General features: G+C 41.2%; 1 protein-coding gene across 1 annotated transcript in view; it reads left to right on the forward strand.

The window, feature by feature from the left end:
* The first annotated feature begins 21,692 nt into the window (after window positions 1–21,692).
* The window catches only part of sh3rf2 (SH3 domain containing ring finger 2), a 126,547-nt gene continuing 124,114 nt past the window's right edge, over window positions 21,693–24,125 (forward strand). Inside the window, exon 1 of the mRNA XM_060915232.1 lies at window positions 21,693–21,784. Coding sequence (XP_060771215.1) covers window positions 21,773–21,784 — 12 coding nt within the window. The 5' untranslated portion in view covers window positions 21,693–21,772. The remainder of the gene's footprint in view (window positions 21,785–24,125) is intronic.

Raw genomic sequence — 24,125 nt, forward strand, 5'->3', positions numbered from 1 at the left:
GATTACTAAAAGTTCATTTTCAAATATGGAGAGGAAGGGGAAAAGTTTTTTTATTAAAGATTGATTCAGCATTTCTTCTGACTCTCAAGTGCATAAAATAGAATAAAGGAAAGTAATAAAGAAAGAGTGATGGCAGAGCTCATATTAAAGCCTCAGTGGTCATAGGAAGCACTGGGAGCAGTGATTAAGCAGATTTATCAGATCTCAATTCTTAACACAGAACAACATGCTGTAATTATGCAATTAAATTAGATTAGAATTGAATGCAAATGAGATTAAATTGGAGACAATTGCTCCAGTAGCTTCCAAAAAGTTGCTATACAGTGAACAGCTACAGTAGTATATTGAAATAAAATTCTGCTTTCATTCATCTTCAGTAACTGGTTTATTCTGGTCAGGGTCAGGGTGGTGGATCTGCAGAGTGGACAGATGGATACATTCACACCTAGGAGAAATTTAGTATAGCCGATACAGGGTTCTACGGTAACTAGGCCTTTTTAGCGTATCGGGCCGATACGTAATGTTTTCTTACCGCTACACCCACAATATTGTCGACACGCCTGTAAAAGTTGCTGCTACATTAATAAAAGACTTGTCAATCTTGAAAATGTGGTCTTCTGTTTAATTTTCTCTTGTTATCCACACGCAGCAGTGACGGCGCGCTGCCATGTGAATGTTTGGCATGCAGACATACTCCACTCCCCATCCATGTAAGCGCCCAGTGCAGAGCTGCCTGAGTAGTTCTGTGTGGAGATTGTCACTGATCATCCTTGTCCGGTTTACCTCCTTCCTTATGCTGTGTTTGCGGTAAAGTGCCATCCGTGTTAAGAGGTGCTTACGCGCCATACACGTAATACGTGCCGATCCCTGAGTTAGATCTGGATAGTCATGTATTGTAATTGAATGGCTGAAGCTGAAAATAAAGCTGACACTTGGTGAACATCAACTGGTTGTTTCATTCTTATTCCATAAATATGTCATTAATGTAGTTGAATATTAATTATAATAAGTCTTCAATCAATCACAGCAACTTTTGGCAAAAAAAAAAACCTCATTAATATTACCAAAAAAGAGTGAATTTCAGGGAGGCCTGCAAGTACCAGGAAATGCACTAGAATGCATCTCTGAGCATGTAGAACCCGTGAACTTTCGGGGGCCTAAGGCAGCCCCTGAACCCCCGGCTATTATGACTGGTGCCACTACGCTGATATTTTCCTCTAGTTAGAACCCTGCCGATCTACCTACTGGCGCATTTGAGAGGAAACCAGAGAACCCAGAGGAAGCCCACATGTACATGGGGAGAACATGCAAACCCTGGCACTAGCAACTTCAGTGCAAAATGGTTTCACTTTTGCATATTTATCCGACACAATTTTGCATGAAAATGAAGTTTTATTTAAAAAGCATATTTGAACCACAGTGTTGTAAATACAACTGCAGCAAGCATAAAAAAAAAAAAAACACTATGAGTTTGAGATATAATTTAAAAATTGTACCAGTGGGAGCAAACATAATGCTAAGCTCTTCTACAGTCTCAGGACAGTGAGTATTGGACTGAACCACCAAACAACCTATAAAGCATGAAGATCTCAGAGATGTGAGGGCAAAATACTGTATCAGTGATGTAGAGAAGGCTTTAAAAACAAATAAAAGAATCCTAAACTGGATCCTGTGATGGACAGGCCATTTCTTTTTATGGTGGTTAGGGTTATGGGACAGGACAGCATTTGTACCTTTTTGAAAAGGCGCAAATGTAAACCCTGCATCCAACTTACCTGTATAGTCTCCTCCAAATGTATTGGAGCAGAAAAGGCCAATTCTTTTATTTTTTGCTACATATTAAAAGACATTTGGGTTTGAGATCAAAAGATGAATATGAGATGATAGATCAGGATTACAGCTTTCATATTTTTACATCTAGATGTGTCAAACAACTTACAACATGGCGCCTTTGGTGCAAGACCACACAAACTTTAGGTGAGCAAAAGTATTGAAACAGATATTCTTAAAGTAAATTAAATAACACTTAATATTTGGTATATCCTTTTCTTGCAAAAACTGCATGAAGCCGGTGATGAACATCACCAAACTGTTGCATTCTTCTTTTGTGGTGCTTTCCCAGGCTTGTACTACAGGTTCTTTCAGTTTTTGTTTGTTTTAGGGAGTTTCTCCCTTCAGTCTCCTCTTCAGGAGATAAAATACATGCTCAAATTGACTTAAGGTCTGGTGATTGACTTGGCCAGTCTAAAACCTTCCACATTTTCCCCTTGTGTTGTCAATGTGTTGTGTCATTGTCTTGCTACATGATGAAGTTCCTCCCAATTAGTTTGGATGCATTTTTCTGCAAATAGGAATACAGAATGTTTCTGTTGACTTCTGAATTCATTCTGCTGCTACCTTCATCAATAAAGATTAGTGAACCTGATCCAGAAGGAACCGTGCAAGTCCAAGCCATTACACTACTGCCATCAGGCTTGACCAATGAGCTTGGCCTTTCCATCACTTTGGTTGAAGTTAATCTTGGTTCAGAACTTTTGTTGCTCATCTCTGTATTTCTTTGTGAATTCAAATCTGGCCTTTGGATTCCTACTATTGTTGAGTGGTTTGCATCTTGTGGTATGGCCTCGATAGGTCTGTTCTTGTAGACTTCTTCGAAGGTTGTTGATGATGACACTGACTGTTGTTTTTGGGATTTTCTTCACCACTGTCACAATGTTTCTGTCATCAACTGCTGTTATTTTCCTTGCTTGACCTGTTCAATGTCTGGTTGTTAGTACACTTCTTTTTCTTTTTCAGGACATTCCATATTGCTCTATTGGCTATGCCCAAAGTTTGTACAATGACTCTGATTTAATTTTCCCTCTTTTCTCAGCATCAAAATGGCTTGTTTTTCTCCCATAGGCAACTCTCTGGTCTTCCTGTTGGTTTTCCCTTTTTAATAACAAATTCAGTCTTTACAGGCAAAACCCACAGCAGAAAAAACAACAGTACACATTCAGAGCTATTAAATGTTGGGCAACAAAACAACACCAGTCAGTCATGCTCCAGTATTTTTGATCACTTGAAAAATGGGTGGGTTCAAACATGAGGCACCATGTTCTAAGTCATTTAACCCCTGTAGATGTAAATATCAGGAAATGAAAGCTGAAATTCTGATCTATCATCTCATAGACATATTTTGATCTCAAAACCAAAATGTCTTCAGTAGATAGCAAAAATAACAGAACTGGCTTTGCTGTTCCAATACTTTTGTATGTAACTGTATTATAACAAATTGTGTCTTGTTAATTGTAATGGGAAAGGTTCATTCATATCAAATTGAAACACACACACAAGGAAGATACTGTTGTATCCTGTGCATTGCTCATGCTAACTACTGTTGAGTGTTCTGCATGGTGTATCAAGTATCTAGTGCACGTCCTTCTGTGATGTATTGTTAATGCACTAGCACAGGTGGAAGAATGCATTGAAATGCATATTGCTATAGATCTTTATGATCTTTATCTTATCTTATCTGTAAAGTTCAGCACCATCCCTCATTCCAAGGTGCACATTTGGGCTTCAAAGGAATGTCACAAAGACACAAAAACCCAAAAGAAATAAAGTTGTGTGGAGATGTGTGAAGATAATGGTGAATATACTAAAGTATATTCATGCATATACCCCAGTGCTGTTGACGTCTTGATTCTGATTGATGCTGATTAATTTTTTTTTTTATGACAGCAGCTCTGAAAGTAGGGATCTACTGTATATTAATGCACTTGTGCTTCTAGTGCTTTATTGTTTCTTGAGTAAACAACTTACACTGGAATATATGTAGTGGACATAGCACATTTTATTTTCACTTTGTAACAGTCAGGGGTAAATCTGTCTCTGCTGACAGAGGATATTGCACTTTACAGTTTCTTTATAACATGACAAGCTACTTTTTTGTTTTATTAAATTAAAGAGAAAAATGGTAGTGCAGTGGTTAGCACTGCTGCCTCATAGCAAAAAGGTTCTAGGTTCAAACCTCACGGCCAGTGGGGACCTTTCTGTATGGAGTTTGCATGTTCTCCCTGTGTCTGCGTGGGTTTCCTCTGAGTGGTCTAGTTTCCTTCACAGTTCAAATATATGCAGATTAGGTAAAATACTCAGCCATTGGGGTTGCACAAGCCAGTGCATAGCCAGTGTTGGTCCCAAGCCTGGATAGATTGTGGAAGGTTGCGTCAGGAAGGGCATCCGGTGTAAAACCTATGCCAAATCAAAGATGCGGGAAAAAGATCCACTGTGGCAACTCCTAACGGGAGCAGCTGAAAGTAGAAGAAAAAAAATTAAGAGAGAAACGAGAACTAACTTCCACAACATTACATGTAACGATCCAACCACTTACACTGGTCAACAATTTTTCAGAAGTTGTCTGGTTCAGAGATGAAATTGGCTGTTTGTTATGAAATTTGGCATTTTGAATTCAAATATGACAATTAAAACAGCTGATTGGCTATGGTTCCAGGATATTTAAGATTTTACATTTTATACTTATGTACATTATGTAGATAGTAATTTTTAAGTATAAATTGTAAACCTAGGTCTCTTTCTGTGTTTATGGTTGGTTTACATGATATTTCACCTGTTCTCTTTATGTAACACTAGAAAATCAGCAAAAACGTTTATATAAATAAAATGTATTATGAACCAAATGGGCTGCACGGTGGTGTAGTGGTTAGCACTGTCGCCTCACAGCAAGAAGGTCCTGGGTTCGAGCCCCGGGGCTGGCGAGGGCCTTTCTGTGTGGAGTTTGCATGTTCTCCCCGTGTCCGCGTGGGTTTCCTCCGGGTGCTCCGGTTTCCCCCACAGTCCAAAGACATGCAGGTTAGGTTAACTGGTGACTCTAAATTGAGCGTAGGTGTGAATGTGAGTGTGAATGGTTGTCTGTGTCTATGTGTCAGCCCTGTGATGACCTGGCGACTTGTCCAGGGTGTACCCCGCCTTTCGCCCGTAGTCAGCTGGGATAGGCTCCAGCTTGCCTGCGACCCTGTAGAAGGATAAAGCGGCATGAGATAATGAACCAAATGGCAAAAAACAATTATGTATAAGTACTGAATAGGTTTAGTCCTTATTCAGTGTGTACTCAGTGCTTTTTGGCAGCTTGTCTCTTGTATTCATGAAACGGAGCCTCTCTTGTCAAGCTTCTATGGATCACCTTCCATGAGGAGAATGGGGCAAGATCCTTTTGACAGTCACAGAACATGAAAACACTAACATCGCCTACCAGGAGATTCCATTGTTGTAATCTGAAGCTCAGAAGCTCTGCCTTACTCTTGGGTAGTTTTGAATTCCTGACAAGGTCATTCAATTCATGCTGTGTTGTCAGGTGTGGTTCAGAGGAGGAGGATGGGAGAAAATCTGGATCATGTGACGTTGATGGTTCAGGACCAGAAGTTTCACACTCTTCTTCTTCATCTGACTCAAGTAAGAATGATTATGGTGCATTAAGAACAGACGTGCTTTTCTGGCGTACTGGGCGTATAGCTGATGGAATGTTTGGATACTCTACAGTTCACTTTTTCTTCTTTGACAAACCTTTCCCAACTGGGGCAAATTGTTGATATGATCAGTTGGTTCTATCCTAGACACTGGCCCTGTAGAAGGCATGGATTTCCTTTTCCTGTTCAACCACTGGCAAAGATTTTTTGCACAGGTGTTACAGCATGCGTGTGGGGGCCCAACTCTTGTCCTGATCTCCAGTTTTGTAACCAAAATATAAAAGTGGTAGGCTTTCTTGATTACAGCAGTTCTACTGTACTTTTGTGATGCAAAAGTCACTTTGCCACAAACATAGCAGAAGTTATCTGCATTGTTCATATAATTATGAGGCATCCCTGCTCACTTTGCCGAAACAGATAAATCAACGAGTTAATCTCAAGTGCATAGCACTGTATGATTTTTTTTTTAGCTTATATAGGGCAATTTGTTCAGCGGAGTGATGTAAGTTGACTTATGATTGCCTCATCAGTGACGTCTAGGAATAACTTGATATCATGTGTGATGCAATACTGGCTTCAGATTGCATCATTCATTGTTTTGTCAAAAAAGTAAGTACTATCCAAACCCAAACTTAGATTTCTTCATAGAGCCAATCTTGAAAACTAGAGCCAATGAACAATTTTAAGTTTCATTTTCATTCTCAGCAACCCAGAATTAGTAAAGTTTGACTATATTTATTTCGGAAGCATTTTGGCTGTAGACCAGTGTTATCTAACATAGAGATGAACAAACATTAACACTCACATTCATTCACACCTATGGGAAATTAAGGCCAAGTTTACATTAGACCGTATCTGTCTCGTTTTCTTTGCGGATGCACTGTCCGTTTACATTAAACCGCCTGGAAACGCCGGGAAACGGGAATCCGCCAGGGTCCACGTATTCAATCCAGATCGTGTCAGCTCCAGTGCTGTGTAAACATTGAGATACGTGGATACGCTGTGCTGAGCTCTAGCTGGTGTCGTCATTGGACAACGTCACTGTGACATCCACCTTCCTGATTCGCTGGCGTTGGTCATGTGACGCGACTGCTGAAAAACGGCGCGGACTTCCGCCTTGTATCACCTTTCATTAAAGAGTATAAAAGTATGAAAATACTGCAAATACTGATGCAAATACTGCCCATTGTGTAGTTATGATTGTCTTTAGGCTTGCCATCCTTCCACTTGCAAGTGGTAAGTGATATGCACTGGGATCACACACACAGCGGCTCAGTCCCGAATCACAGCTCGTGCACTCCACTCGCACGCTCTGTGAGCTGCGCAGGGCCGGAGTGCGCACCCTCCAGAGGGCACTCGCTGTTCAGGGCGGAGTGATTTGGAGTGCAGGATGCCTGCGGAGCCGAGCATATCCGTGTATTGGCGTTGCTGTGTGCACGCAAATCGTGTATTGGTGTTGCTGTGTGCACACTAATTGTTTTAAAAACGTTAATCTGATGATCCGCTGATACGGTCTAATGTAAACATGGGCTTAGAGTAGCCAGTTGACCTAATCCACATGTCTTTGGATGGTAGGAGGAAACCGGAGCACCCCGAGGAAACCCATGTAGGCATCGGGACAATGTGTCAGCCACTCAGCCTCAAGGTATGAATCCATAACTTTCTTCCTGTGTGGTGACCATGCTAACCACTGCACAACCATGCAGTGCCGCTCTACATGTAACTAAGAATGGATAAAACACATGCCATGTTGGCCTTTAATCAATAAAATTTGCTATCATTGGTAAATTTCTGGTGGCACGGTGGTGTAGTGGTTGCCTCACAGCAAGAAGGCTCTGGGTTTGAGCCCAGTGGCTGATGGGGGCCTTTCTGTGTGGAGTTTGCATGTTCTCCCCGTATCTGCACAGGTTTCCTCTGGGTGCGCCGGTTTCCCCCACAGTCCAAAGACATGCAGGTTAGGCTAATTGGTGTCTCTAAATTGACCGTAGGTGTGAATGTGAGTGTGAATTCAGCCAAAGTTTTTCTGGAAGAGTTTGGTGAATTGTTGTCAGTCATTTGCTTAGAGTTTGACTGTCTTATTATATCTGGGGATTTTAACTTGCATGTAGATAATCCTGAAAACACTTATGCCAGAGAACTACTTGCACTTATTGACAACTTCAACCTAGTACAACATGTACAGGGGCTGACCAACTCTCGTGGTCATACCCTTGACCTCGTCATCACAAAGGGTCTTACTGTTTCTACTACTGTTGTTGACCTGGCCTTATCTGATAATTTCTGTGTTTTCTCTGATGTTTCTATGTCTCCTCACATTCAGAACAGCTCAACGACTATGGGTAGGAGAGTCATAAACAACAACACGTGTTCTCTTTGAGCAAGCTCTCTCTCGGATCTCAACTAAAATGTCAGACTCTGTAGACGACTTACTGGAAATATTTAATTTAAATATGACCCAAATTATGGATGATATTGCTCCATTCAAAATCAAAAGAGTCAATGACAAGCAGAAAGCACCATGGAAGCAATACCCAGCTGTTAAATTGCTAAAGAGAGAATGTAGGAAGACTGAAAGAAAATGGCGCAAATCTAAACTTCACATCCATTATCAAATCCATAAAGAGATGCTTTGTAAATATAATTATGCAATTGGTAAAGCAAGACAGTCTTTCTTCTCCAACATCATCAACAGGAATATGAACAATGCCTGTGTGCTATTTTCAACAGTAGAGAAGCTAACTAATCCCCCACCACAATTAGCACCTGAACTTCTCTCAGTTAATAAATGCAATGAGTTTGCATCCTTCTTCAAAGGTAAAATTTATAAAATACGGCAGAATATTGCTCATAATATATCTCAGTTGCAAATAACTGAAAAGCTGCAATCACCAGTGACACAGACAGACAATTTCAACACAATGTCAGAATTTTGTTTGATTGATTATGAGATTCTTGAAACAACTGTACAAAATCTCAGTTCCTCAACATCTGAATTGGACATTCTGCCCACCAACTTTTTTAAGTCTGTTCTTCACCTCATAATTACAGATGTGCTTCAAATCATAAATACATCCCTAGAGACTGGCATTGTTCTTGTGTCCCTGAAAAAAGCCGTTGTAAAGCCCCTACTTAAAAAGAATAATCTGGATGCTTCAGTATTGAACAACTACAGGCCAATATCAAATCTACCATTCATCGGGAAAATCCTTGAAAAAGTTGTCTTCAATCAATTAACTGCCTTCTTGATATCAAACAGCTGTTTTGATAACTTTCAGTCAGGATTTCGTGCCAATCATAGCACTGAAACAGCGCTGATTAAAGTTATAAATGACATACGTCTTAATACTGATGCAGGCAAAACATCGGTCCTGGTGTTACTGGATCTCAGTGCAGCTTTTGATACTGTTGATCACAACATACTGCTATATCGACTTGAACACTGGGTTGGGTTGACTGGTAAAATTATCAATTGGTTAAAATCATACTTAAAAGATAGAAGCTTCTTTGTTACCATGGGAAATTGTACCTCAAGATCAATGTCCTTGACCTGTGGTGTCCCCCAGGGGTCGATCCTTGGACCATTACTATTCAACCTTTATATGCTTCCACTTGGACAAATGATCAAGAACAACTCAATTTTGTATCACTGCTATGCAGATGACACCCAAATTTATTTTGCTCTATCACCTAATGATTATGCCCCCCTTGAATGTCTCTACCAGTGTATCGACCAAATCAACAACTGGATGTCACAGAATTTTCTTCAGCTGAACACAGATAAAACAGAAGTAATTCTATTTGGGAAAAAAGATGAAAGACTCAGGATTACCACTATTCTTGACACAAAGGGGATTAAAACAAAAGATATGGTTAAAAATCTTGGTGTTTTCATTGACAGCGAGCTAAACTTTGACAGTCACATGAAAGCAATCACTAAATCGGCATTTTATCACCTAAAAAACATTTCCAAACTAAGAGGACTTATGTCAAAAAATGATCTGGAAAAACTTATACATGCCTTCATCTCTAGTAGGGTTGATTACTGCAATGGCCTTTTCACAGGCCTGCCAAAAATGACCATCAAACGACTTCAGGTGATTCAAAATGCAGCGGCAAGGGTTCTCACACGAACAAAAAGAACAGAGCACATTACTCCAATTCTAAGGTCCCTTCACTGGCTTCCAGTAAGCTACAGAATTGACTTTAAAGTATTGCTGCTGGTGTACAAATCTCTAAATGGTACAGGGCCCAATTACCTCTCTGATATGTTGCAGCTGCCTAACCCAATCAGATCTACCAGATCGCAGCAGCAAAATTTACTGGTAAAACCTGTTGTTAAAACAAAGTGTGGTGAAGCAGCTTTTAACTACTATGCAGTGCAGCTATGGAACCAACTGCCAGAGGACATCAAAAATGCTCCTGCTGTTGGCAGCTTCAAATCTAGATTAAAGACCAAGCTGTTCTCAGATGCTTTCTGCTAACTGATAAATATTATCTTTACATGTTTTAAACTTTACTTAACTTTTACAGTCTCTGCATGTTTTGAACTTTACTTAACATTTATTCTATTTTATTCTACTGTTTTTTTACTGAACTTTTACTTCATTTTATTATTTTATTTCTACTATTGTTTAATTCTTATTATTTTTTTCTCTCTTCTTCCCCCTTTATTTTATGTAATTATATTTTCTATTGTTTACTGTTTTGCTTTTACCTCTGTAAAGCACATTGAACTGCCACGGTGTATGAAATGCGCTATATAAATAAACTCGCCTTGCCTTGCCTTGAATGTCTATGTGTCAGCCCTGCGATGATCTGGTAACTTGTCCAGGGTGTACCTCGCCTCTCACCCATAGTCATCTGGGATAGGCTCCAGCTTGCCCGTGACCCTGCACAAGATAAGCAGTTACGGATAATGGATGGGTGGTGAATTTCTGTGGTATAAGAGAAATAAAACTCTTCAGGACCCTGTTGTTTACTATTTTCCAATAACCGAATATCCTAAAGTGTTTAATTCCTTACTTACTGTATGATAACATTAATGGACATCAGGAACAAATTAACAAATGAAAGTATTTTCACACTTCAAAACTCTCACATTTGTTCTGTTGGTGTGGAAGTTAGACATGGTTAGGTGGTCCACTCATACTTACAGCCAGCACATATCAGATCGTGTTTGTGTGAATAACCAGGATGGAGGTAGTTGAGGGTTATGTGTGATGATGGCCTGTCAGTACCAGAGAGGCAGCTATGGGCACAGTAGAGCAGCCCAGTGTTCACAGGGAGTGTCATCACAGTCTCACAGCCATGACCATGACAGTTGAATAAGAGCCACCATGCAGGATTCCCTTCAGGCTGAAGCACACAAGCTCCTTGGTGCATAGAACTTCATAGACATCCATTTTGGCATAAGTGTCATCCTGGTGCATATATAATCCAGATTGATATTCTTATAAAAAGAGGGCTGTTGTAAGGTTGTCATGTAGAAACACTACAACCCATTCAGCATGTTGTGGCTGGTTTACTAAAAATACAAGGAAAGCTATTTTGCCAATATTAAATGGGTACGTGAGCCAATAATTGTTCAAGGTGCTTGTCATTCAATAATGAGACTGTCAATGACGATGTAGCTCACTCCGGCCCCGTCTAGTCCAGAAGGAACAATCTAAAGCGGGCCACCTTGCACAATAAATGTTGCAAGCTATATACACTATATACAAGCTATATATATATAGAAGCTGTATACACCCTAGGAATACTGACCTATTTGCCAGAAAGAATCCAAAACGGCAAGGAATTGATCGAGAAGAAGCGATTTGTGTGGAAACTGCTCATTAGGGCTTAATTACTCCATATCTTCATTATTAGTTGTAATTATGCAAATTTGGGTAGAAGCTATATGCACTGTCAGACCTACAGTGGTGCTTGAAAGTTTGTGAACCCTTTAGAATTTTCTATGTTTCTGTATAAATATGACCTAAAACGTCATCAGATTTTCACACAAGTCCTAAAAGTAGATAAAGAGAACCCAGTTAAACAAATGAGACAAAAATATTATACTTGGCCATTTATTTATTGAGGAAAATGATCCAATATTACATATCTGTGAGTGGCAAAAGTATGTGAACCTTTGCTTTCAGTATCTGGTGTGACCCCCTTGTGCAGCAATAACTGCAACTAAACGTTTCTGGTAACTGTTGATCAGTCCTGCACACCGGCTTGGAGGAATTTTAGCCCATTCCTCCGTACAGAACAACTTCAGCTCTGGGATGTTGGTGGGTTTCCTCACATGAACTGCTCGCTTCAGGTCCTTCCACAACATTTCCATTGGATTAAGGTCAGGACTTTGACTTGGCCATTCCAAAACATTGACTTTATTCTTCTTTAACCATTCTTTGGTAGAACGACTTGTGTGCTTAGGGTCGTTGTCTTGCTGCATGACCCACCTTCTCTTGAGATTCAGTTCATGGACAGATGTCCTGACATTTTCCTTTAGAATTCACTGGTATAATTCAAAATTCATTGTTCCATCAATGATGGGAAGCTGTCCTAGCCCAGATGCAGCAAAACAGGCCCAAACCATGATACTACCACCACCATGTTTCACAGATGGGATAAGGTTCTTATGCTGGAATGCAGTGCTTTCCTTTCTCCAAACATAATGCTTCTCATTTAAACCAAAAAAGTTCTATTTTGGTCTCATCCATCCACAAAACATTTTTCCAATAGCCTTCTGGCTTGTCCACGTGATCTTTAGCAAACTGCAGACGAGGAGCAATGTTCTTTTTGGAGAGCAGTGGCTCTCTCTTTGCGACCCTGCCATGCACACCATTGTTGTTCACTGTTCTCCTGATGGTGGACTCATGAACATTGTAGGACTTTGAGCTGGTGGGTGGAGCACAGAAGTACGGCAGGCCAGAACTAAGTTACCAAAACTCTTTATTGTGACACTTTTCAGTCGACCACAAACTCCCAGCCACACAGACACGCACACACACATCAGTCGTCTGGTTGGGGAGAGAACTCTCTTCCTCTGCTCTCTCTCTCCTTTTATAGGGCGCGGTCACTGGGGAAGACACACCAACTCAGGTTAACTAACATCAGGTGTAGTGATTCTGCCACTTACCTTCCCTGACTCCGCCCTCCGTTCACAGACCGATGCTTGACCACGCCCCCGCTGCCACAAACATTAACATTAGCCAATGTGAGAGAGGCCTTCAGTTGCTTAGAAGTTACCCTGGGGTCCTTTGTGACCTCGCCGACTATTACACGCCTTGCTCTTGGAGTGATCTTTGTTGGTTGACCACTCCTGGGGAGGGTAACAATGGTCTTGAATTTCCTCCATTTGTACACAATCTGTCTGACTGTGGATTGGTGGAGTCCAAACTCTTTAGAGATGGTTTTGTTACCTTTTCCAGCCTGCTGAGCATCAACAATGCTTTTTCTGAGGTCTTCAGAAATCTCCTTTGTTCATGCCATGATACACTTCCACAAATATGTGTTGTGAAGATCAGACTTTGATAGATCTCTGTTCTTTAAATAAAACAGGGTGCCCACTCACACCTGATTGTCATCCCATTGATTGAAAACACCTGACTCTAATTTCACCTTCAAATGAACTGCTAATCATAGAGGTTCACATACTTTTGCAACTCACAGATATGTAATATTGGTTCATTTTCCTCAATAAATAACTGACCAAGTATAATATTTTTGTCTCATTTGTTTAACTGGGTTCTCTTTATCTACTTTTAGGACTTGTGTGAAAATCTGATGATGTTTTGGGTAATATTTATGCAGAAATATAGAAAATTCTAAAGGGTTCACAAACTTTCAGGCACCACTGTACCTTCTTGCCAAAAAGAATAAAAACTGGTGAAGAATTGAGAGAGAAGAAGCAATTTTCATGAAATGTGGAGGATGCCAGACGGACACCGGACGACGGACCGACAATAGACAAAACATGATGGCATAAGCTCATCGCCCATTGGCTGGAGGAGCTAATAATTAATTAAAATACCGGAATTTCTCTGGTGACCTGTAGAGAACAACCCAGGTGCAGGTTGAATTAGAAAGCAGGTCTTCTGCAAATGGATGTTAAAGATGTTTGGCAGGAGACCACCTGCTGTGAAGCCTGCTAACATTTGGATTCCAAATTAGATTCATAGCTTTTGGACAAGGAACAGTGAGTTGATAGAATATGACATTGTTTTGTCAAACAGCAGCTGTGTTTTCCCCCCCAAGAGCTACAGAATAAGTTAAAAATGCTGATATTCAGGTGGGTTTTGCTCTCCTGGTTCTTGTTGAATCAAGAAGCACAAGGGCGAAAAACCTCTTTAAATGGAGAGATGATATTTATGGGACTATTGCTCTCACTCTAATGGGTTTTTAATAAATAAAGATAAATTAGCATCATCTGGGATACACATACAAACTTACTAAAATGGAAACTTTGGAAAAGGTCCTCCCAAGACAGATGAGGTCCTTTTGACACAGCAGGATAATTAAATAGAGTTGCTGTACATAAAATACAATTAGATTTGCTGTTAATCTTTGCACAAACAGGATATTCACCATAAAAGCCTGCACTGACAAGTTTAATACGCTTAATTGTTATTGGTTACAGCCAGAGAAGAAAATGGACGCATATGCTTTTGATAAACAGCCAAGGAATAATGACAGGAAGTAATGATAGGCATATATAATAAGCTCGTGAATAATTGATAGGCTGTAATGGAAAACCACAAAAAAGCATTTTCACAGAACACACTTTAGATTGGGTATTTTAAGTGACCAGTGTGGTTACTATTAAATCAAACAACACAGTTAGGAAGCAGGGTGATACAGTGGTGCAATCGGTCCCCAGTTTGATCCCGAGCTCTGGTTACTGGTTTTGTGGAGTTTCACAATGCGTATTCTTTTTTGCCGGCTGCATGGGCTGCACGGTGGTCGCCTCACAGCAAGAAGGTTCTGGGTTCAGGCCCAGTGGCTGACGGAGGCCTTTCTGTGTGGAGTTTGCATGTTCTCCCTGTGTCTGTATGGGTTTCCTCTGGGTGCTCTCGTTTCCTCCACAGTCCAAAGACATGCAGGTTAGGCTAATTGGTGGCTCTAAATTGACCGTAGGTGTGAATGTGAGTGTGAATGGTTGTTTGTCTCTATGTGTCAGCCCTGCGATGACCTGGCGACTTGTCCAGGGTGTACCCCACCTCTCGCCCGTAGTCAGCTGGGATAGGCTCCAGCTCGCCTGTGACCCTGCACAGGATAAGTGGTTACAGATCATGGATGGATATTCTTTTTTGCGTGGGTTTCCTGAGTTTTCTGATTCCCTCTTAACTCTCCAAAACGTACCACTAGGTGGGATTGACAATATTAAATTGCCGCTAGACGTGCAAGTGTGTATGTTCAGGATTCTCCACCATGAACCAACATTCCACCCAGGGGGTATTCCTGCCTCATGGCCAGTGTCCCTGAGTGGGTGGTAAGAAATACTCTTTGCCATTAGTTTTTATGAAGAAATGCAAACTGCACCATCTGCTGGACAGATTTCTCTCTCTCTCTCTCTCTCTCTCTCTCTCTCTCTCTCTTTTAGAGCCTTAATGAGTGCTCAGGCCTCTCCCTGATCCAGTAAAATTTCACTCAGTGTCAAGCTCACATTCATCGCTCCTGGCTTCCACAGAAATACGGTGTCTAGACTTGGCTATAAGTCGAACACATGATAGCAGCAGATGAGAAAGTACTCAAATGGAGGCAGGATTGCAGATTCCAGTCATCAAATATTCAGCACCGAGTTTGTAGACTCCATTAACCTATAACTATTTAAAGAATCGTACTGTACAGTCATACTATTAAAAAGCTATTAGGCTTTCTCCTATCATCCACTGATCCTAAAAATCATTTTGAAAGTTAGATAATAATAATAATAATAATAATAATAATAATACACTTTACATAATAATCAAAATCAAATCAAATCAAGTTTATTTGTATAGCGCTTTTAACAATAAACACTGTCGCAAAGCAGCTTTACAGAATTTGAACGACTTAAAACATGAGCTAATTTTATCCCCAATGAGCAAGCCTGTGGTGATGGTGGCAAGGAAAAATTCCCTCAGACGACATGAGGAAGAAACCTCGAGAGGAACCAGACTCAAAAGGGAACCCATCCTCATTTGGGCAACAACAGACAGCCTGACTATAATATTAACAGTTTTAACAGGTATAACCCTCAACTGTCCTCATGGGGGCGTCCTTCACAGGAGCGGTGCGATAAAACTCCGACCAGACACAGGGCACCAGGATGGATCAAGCAGGTCCGAGGGGCAGAAGAGGCCAGCATCTCAATCCCAGGACCAACATGTAACTCAGAGGGACAGATTGGGGGGGGGGAAGAGAGAGAGAAAGAAAACACATGTTGTTAGGTATGCTCTAAAAATGACGAGTATTAAATCTGTGTGGTAGGCTCGCAGAGACGAGAGTCTTTACATCAGGCATAACACACAACAATGGCATGTTAATATGGTAAAAAATATCATGACCTGCTCTGGCTGGATGCTTGATTGGGTGATGGGAGCACACTCCTCAGCAATGATGAGATACAGATGGGACCCTTAGGGCTGGCCAAGACAATTCAGTTACATAATAATAATAATAATAATAACAACAACAACAACAACAACACATAATTATTTTGTAGATGAAAGCATACAGTTGTAAATAATTTCCTTAACAGTCATCACAAAAAGCCCATATTCGGCAGACATGCATTTAAAAGTTTTATGTTTGCTTTGAAAAATTGAAATGAATGTCCTCAGCTTGTGGAGAAGGGAGAGGCAATTCAAATAAATTATTCAACTCTGAGATGTCTGAGGAATGTTGTGCTTTTGAGGCGTACGAAACCAAAATCCAGGAATGGATTTAAGGCGTGTCAGATGACTAAGAGCTCAAAATATCTGTCAGAGTAGCCGATATGTGATTTTATATTATGCAGTACTGTGCAAAAGTCTTAGGCATGTGCAATGAAAGGCTTTAGAACAAAGATGCCTCCAAAAATAATGAAATGTTTCTAGATTTTAAAAATACCATAAAGGTCAGTGAGCAGTAATGCATGAAAAAAGTCAACGTTTGATCTGACAACCCTTTGCTTAAAAAATAAAGTACAGTGAGTGCAGTTTTATAAGAAATGAGCTGTAGGTTTTACTGAGCACCTTATAGAACCAGCCACGGTTCTTCTGGACACTTTGACTGTCACACTCGCTTCTTCATTTTGCACCAAAACCCAGAAGCCTTCATTATGTTTTCTTTTTTAATCTGAGGCGTGTAGCACTGAGTTGGTTATAAACCATGTATGATGAGATTGAATGGAATAATTGTTTTATTCTATCCACATTCACTGGATTTTGAGAAACAGGGCATTTTTATTTTTTTGCAAATTCGACAAATAAAAGCTTTTTCAAAATGTCTGACAAAATCATTTCCACTTAGAATGTAAACAATTTGTGAAAAATGCTATAATCATTCTTGAAAATTTAAAAAAATATACGTTCTTACCATCAACTACTTTTATTCTGTATTTTGTTGCTTTTTTTAATTTGCTGGGGTTTTGTTTTCGAGTAGAGTTTTTATTTCGTCCTTGGTTGGTTCAGCAACATGCGCCGCCATTTTGTTTTTGTCTACTCACAGTATATGAGCTGATAGCCTAGTAGTAGAGTAACCAATCAGAGCGTGTGACTGCTCATATCCAATGAATGTGGATAGAGAAATAGCTATTATCTGATTAGCTTGTCACTTGAATTGTATGTGTTTAATCCAAACCTTGATAACTCAGAAACTAGTAAACTAATAAATAATTTAACTTGTCCCTAAAGTGTTCTGTTCATGGAAAGTTCAGGACAACAAAGCTCTATGGGTCCAATAAATAACCAAAAATATTACTGTACTGTATTCCACAGGTAATACACTGTATTAGCACTGTTGCCTCACAGCAAGAAGGTTCTGGGTTCGAACCTTGTGCTGACTGGGGCCCTATTGTGTGGAGTTTGCATGTTCTTCCAATGCCTGTATGGTGCTTTGGTTTCCTCTGACAGTCCATAAACATACAGATTAGGTCAACTGGCTACTCTAAATTGCCCCTAGGTGTGAATGTGAGTGTGAATGGTTGTTTGTCTCTGTGTTATCCCTGAGATAGACCGGTGACTTGCTCAGGATGTACGGTACCCTGCCTCTCACCTGAAGTCAACTGGAATTGTCTGACCCTGTGACCCTGACAGATAAGATATAGTGTATGGATAGATTAATGTACACATTTAAATAATTGGCTCGAAAATATTTATGAACCACTCTTTCCATCCATCCATTATCTGTAGCTGCTTATCCTGTTCTACAGGGTCGCAGGCAAGCTGGAGCCTATCCCAGCTGACTATGGGTGAGAGGCGGGGTACACCCTGGACAAGTCACCAGGTTATCGCAGGGCTGACACATACAGACAAACAACCATTCATGCTCACATTCACACCTATGGTTCATTTAGAGCCATCAGTTAGCCTAACCTGCATGTCTCTGGACTGTAGGGGAAACCGGAGCACCCGGAGGAAACCCGCGTGGACATGGGGAGAACATGCAAACTCCACACAGAAAGGCCTTTGCCAGCTGCTGGGCTCAAACCCAGGACTTTCTTGCTGTGGGGCGACAGTGCTAACCACTACACCACTGTGCTGCCTGAACCACTCTTTTATGGTACTAATTAATATAATTTTTATAGTATGGATCATAGATATCTGTTATTACAGGCAGCATACCATTTTGAAATGTGGTTTAGTGGTAGATGGTTTGGGGGGAAAAGTCGATACCAATCAAGGAGTGGATATATATATATATATATATATATATATATATATATACACACAACGAACCCTTCAGGAAGTCATTTCCTCCCCATGTGAGCCTATGAGCCTCTATTATATAGGACTGTTGAATTATTAATTTTTGTTGAGCAAGATTTCATTACCTAGCTATTTGCAATTACTGCATTTTCCCAGCAAAGTAACACAATTATCTTCAGTACCATCATTTCGAGTAGGCAGCGGAAAAGCATGACTGTACTACACATTTTACTATCATGTCATATTTAAGGGTAGGTGGACTACTTATTTGACGTGGCTGGACAATGTGAGCTGATTCATTAGTACACCACTAGAGGGAAATCTTATTCCATTATTAGGCAAAAGGGCAGGAGCACAACTTGTATAAATCAGCTAGTGTGTGTGTGAGAGAGAGAGAACTATGAATGGTATTACCTTTCAAATTAAAATTCAGATAAATGTATTTAATGTGAATAAAATATTTCAAAATACAGTGCAATTGTAAAATATATCCTACTGTGCTATTTTGGGATTAAGCACGGCTAGATAAACAGTGTTGAGTCAACTCATAGCATTGAATTTATCTCATCTCATTATCTCTAGCCGCTTTATCCTTCTACAGGGTCGCAGGCGAGCTGGAGCCTATCCCAGCTGACTACGGGCGAAAGGCGGGGTACACCCTGGACAAGTCGCCAGGTCATCACAGGGCTGACACATAGACACAGACAACCATTCACACTCACACCTACAGTCAATTTAGAGTCACCAGTTAACCTAACCTGCATGTCTTTGGACTGTGGGGGAAACCGGAGCACCCGGAGGAAACCCACGCGGACACGGGGAGAACATGCAAACTCCACACAGAAAGGCCCTCGCCGGCCCCGGGGCTCGAACCCAGGACCTTCTTGCTGTGAGGCGACAGTGCTAACCACTACACCACCGTGCCGCCAGCATTGAATTTGTCTGGGGAAAAAAATGTGGAATTGCACATACTGATTGATTGATTGCTGAATACTTGCATTACAGTGGTGCTTGAAAGTTTGTGAACCCTTTAGAATTTTCTATATTTCTGCATAAATATGACCTAAAACATCATCAGATTTTCACACAAGTCCTAAAAGTAGATAAAGAGAACCCAGTTAAACAAATGAGACAAAAATATTATACTTGGTCATTTATTTATTGAGGAAAATGATCTAATATTATGTATCTGTGAGTGGCAAAAGTATGTGAACCTTTGCTTTCAGTATCTGGTGTGACCCCTTTGTGCAGCAATAACTGCAACTGAACGTTTGCGGTAACTGTTGATCAGTCCTGCACACCGGCTTGGAGGAATTTTAGCCCATTCCTCCGTACAGAACAGCTTCAACTCTGGGATGATGGTGGGTTTCAGCACATGAACTGCTCGCTTCAGGTCCTTCCACAACATTTCGATTGGATTAAGGTCAGGACTTTGACTTGGCCATTCCAAAACATTCACTTTATTCTTCTTTAACCATTCTTTGGTAGAACGACTTGTGTGCTTAGGGTCGCTGTCTTGCTGCATGACCCACCTTCTCTTGAGATTCAGTTCATGGACAGATGTCCTGACATTTTCCTTTAGAATTCACTGGTATAATTCAGAATTCATTGTTCCATCAATAATGGCAAGCCTTGCTCTTGGAGTGATCTTTGTTGGTCGACCACTCCTGGGGAGGGTAACAATGATCTTGAATTTCCTCCATTTGCACACAATCTGTCTGACTGTGGATTGGTGGAGTCCAAACTCTTTAGAGATGGTTTTGTAACCTTTTCCAGCCTGATGAGCATCAACATCGCTTTTTCTGAGGTCCTCAGAAATCTCCTTTGTTCGTGCCATGATACACTTCCACAAACATGTGTTGTGAAGATCAGACTTTGATAGATCCCTGTTCTTTAAATAAAACAGGGTGCCCACTCACACCTGATTGTCATCCCATTGATTGAAAACACCTGACTCTAATTTCACCTTCAAATTTACTGCTAATGCTAGAGGTTCACATACTTTTGCCACTCACAGATGTGTAATATTGGTTCATTTTCCTCAATAAATAAATGGCCAAGTATAATATTTTTGTCTCATTTGTTTAACTGGGTTCTCTTTATCTACTTTTAGGACTTGTGTGAAAATCTGATGATGTTTAAGGTCATATTTATGCAGAAATATAGAACCCTGTAGTCTGTGAACCCTTTAGAATTTTCTATATTTCTTAGACTTAGACAAAACTTTATTTATCCCCGAAGGGCAATTAGAAGGGCGAAGAGCGGTACATTAAAAGAGCAAGAAAATAAAATCACAAAAAGAATAAAATCACAAAAATGGGTGGGGAAAAAAACAGCATATTATGTGCAATGTACAATGGCAGGCCTGTTGCCAGTAACAAAGTAAAAAAAAAAAAAAGATGGCAAATAAATAAAATGACATGTGGATAAAATTAAAATGACAATATGATTAGAGTGACATTGTAGTTAAAGTGCAAGTGCAAGCAGTGCTGCGAGTCTCAGCGAGAATGAGCAGTGAGTCTCAGCGAGAGTGAGTCACAGTGAGAGCGAGCAGTGCCGCGAGTCTCAGCGAGAGTGAGAAGTGAGTCTCAGAAAGAGCAAGCCATGAGTCGCAGCGAGAGCAAGCAGTGAGTCACAGTGAGAGCGAGCAGTGCTGTGAGTGTCAGTGAGAGCGAGCAGTATCATGAGTCTCAATGAGGCTTAATCTCATCTCATCATCTCTAGCCGCTTTATCCTGTACTACAGGGTCGCAGGCAAGCTGGAGCCTATCCCAGCTGACTACGGGCGAAAGGCGGGGTACACCCTGGACAAGTCGCCAGGTCATCACAGGGCTGACACATAGACACAGACAACCATTCACACTCACATTCACACCTACGGTCAATTTAGAGCCACCAGTTAACCTAACCTGCATGTCTTTGGACTGTGGGGGAAACCGGAGCACCCGGAGGAAACCCACGCGGACACGGGGAGAACATGCAAACTCCGCACAGAAAGGCCCTCGTCGGCCACGGGGCTCGAACCCGGACCTTCTTGCTGTGAGGCGACAGCGCTAACCACTACACCACCATGCCGCCGAGGCTTAATCTTAGGTAGTTACTTGCTGAATCTTAGTGAGTGTGAACAGTGCAGTGAGTCTCAGTGAAAATGCTGGTGAACCGTGTAGTGAATCCCAGTCAGAGTGAATTCTTAGGTATCTTGGTGAGTAAACTGTGCACTGAATTATTCAGTTATGTTGGTGAGTGTAAAATAATGCCATGAATCCCAGTGAGAGTGCAGTGTGCAGTGAGTGAGAGTGCAGTGTGACACTGAGCATGACCCCTGCCGGCTGAAAGCTGAGCCGTGTCACTGCACCACACTATCGTGCGATCAGGAACTAGTTTGGTCTGTTCAGAGCTGCTATGTTTCCCTTATTCTCGGTTGGACTATATGGAAATTAAGGTACGTAAATAAGATTTTTAAGTTTCAGAATTGATTTGCTGTAACCATTCCGGCTTCTACAGCTCTGAGTGTGGAATATAAGCGCAGTAGCGTGTGTTTAGTGAGGCGCTGTGTGTTTGTTCCGCACTTCCTGATTGCGCCAGGTGCTCGGGGGAGGTTTCACTCCCTCTCTGCTGTCGGGCTCCTCTTCAGAGCCCCGCAAACACAGCACAGAGCCGGCAGAGCCACGCAGCTCGGGCTTTCTCACCCAGGAACAGAGAGACACCAGCAAAGCACAAACTAACGAGGGGTGTCTTTAAGGGACCGTCTACAAAGTGCACACCCAGGACTAGGGTGTTTATTATTATTATTATTATTATTATTATTATATAACCCCATGTATCTAAAGATGGAAATAAGTGTCAGTAGAGTATATATCTCGGACAAGCCACATATTATCAACATCATAATCAAATCACTTGAACTTAGGATAATACTAAAGCTATACACCAAATTTCATCCAAATTTGAATCAATTGCTCCTTGGTGGTGTAGTGGTTAGCGCTGTTGTCTCACAGCAAGAAGGTCCGGGTTCGAGCCCCGGGGCCGGCGAGGGCCTTTCTGTGTGGAGTTTGCATGTTCTCCCCGTGTCTGCGTGGGTTTCCTCCGGGTGCTCCGGTTTCCCCCACAGTCCAAAGACATGCAGGTTAGGTTAACTGGTGACTCTAAATTGAGCGTAGGTGTGAATGTGAGTGTGAATGGTTGTCTGTGTCTATGTGTCAGCCCTGTGATGACCTGGCGACTTGTCCAGGGTGTACCCCACCTTTTGCCCGTAGTCAGCTGGGATAGGCTCCAGCTTGCCTGCGACCCTGTAGAACAGGATAAAGCGGCTGCAGATAATGGATGGATGTATCTAAAGATGAAAATAAGTGTCAGTAGAGTATATACCTCGGACAAGCTACATATTATCAACATCATAATCAAATCACTTGAACTTAGGATAATACTAAAGCTATACACCAAATTTCATCCAAATCTGTTCACTATTTTTTGAGTTACGTTGGGAACAGACAAAAAAAAGTCCTGGATCCACATACATATCCAGATTTGAATCAATTGCTCCTTGGAGGCAACACAGTGGTGTAGTGGTTAGCACTGTCGCCTCACAGCAAGAAGGTCCTGGGTTCGAGCCCCGTGGCCGGCGAGGGCCTTTCTATGTGGAGTTTGCATGTTCTTCCCGTGTCTGCATGGGTTTCCTCCGGGTGCTCCGGTTTCCCCCACAGTCCAAAGACATGCAGGTTAGGTTAATTGGTGGCTCTAAATTGACCATAGGTGTGAGTGTGAATGGTTGTTTGTCTCTGTGTCAGTCCTGCGATAACCTGGTGACTTGTCCAGGGTGTACCCCACCTCTCACCCATAGTCATCTGGGATAGGCTGCAGCCTGCCGGAGACCCTGTAGAACAGGATAAGCGGCTACAGATAATGGATGGATTGTTCCTTGGCCCATGGCCCACCTTTCCTCAAAATCCATTCACTACTTTTTGAGTTACGTTTAGAACGGGTAAAAAAAAAAAAAATCCTGGGTCCTCATGCATATCTGGATCCTGTGTCTATATACATATCTGGATCTGCATACATATCCAGATTTGCATCAAAATCTAATCATTTGTTCCTTGGGCCATGGCTCATCTTTCCTCTAAATTTCATTGAAATCTGTTCACAACATTTTGAGTTATGTTTAGAACGGGTAAAAAAAAAATCCTGGCTCCGCATGCATATCTGGATCTGCATACATATCCGGATTTGCATCAAAACGTAATCCATTGTTCCTTGGCCCATGGCTCACCTTTCCTCCAAATTTCATCAAAATCTGTTCACTACATTTTGAGTTACATTTAGAATGGGTAAAAAAGAAAATCCTGGATCTGCATGCATATCTGGATCCTGGATCTGTGTACATATCTGGATTTGAATCAAAATCTAATCAATTGTTCCTTGGCCCATGGCCCACCTTTCCTCACAGTTTCATCAAAATCCACTTACTATTTTTTGAGTTACGTTTAGAACAGGCAAAAAAAAAAAAAACATGGGTCTGCATGCATATCTGGATCCTGGGTCTACATAGATATCCTGATTTGAATCAAAATCTAATCAATTGTTCCGTGGCCCATGCCTGAGCTTTCCTCCAAATTTCATCACAATCCTTTCACTATTTGAGTTACGTTGGGAACAAACAAACAAACAAATGGAGGCGACAACATAACCTCCTCCAACAAATTTGGCGGAGGTAAACATTGCTTTTAGTGAAGTGTGGCTATTTTTTAATATACCGTAATTTTAATTTCCAAATGTTGTCATGTGGG

Source organism: Neoarius graeffei, chromosome 2 (assembly GCF_027579695.1).
Source record: "Neoarius graeffei isolate fNeoGra1 chromosome 2, fNeoGra1.pri, whole genome shotgun sequence".
Taxonomy (NCBI): domain Eukaryota; kingdom Metazoa; phylum Chordata; class Actinopteri; order Siluriformes; family Ariidae; genus Neoarius; species Neoarius graeffei.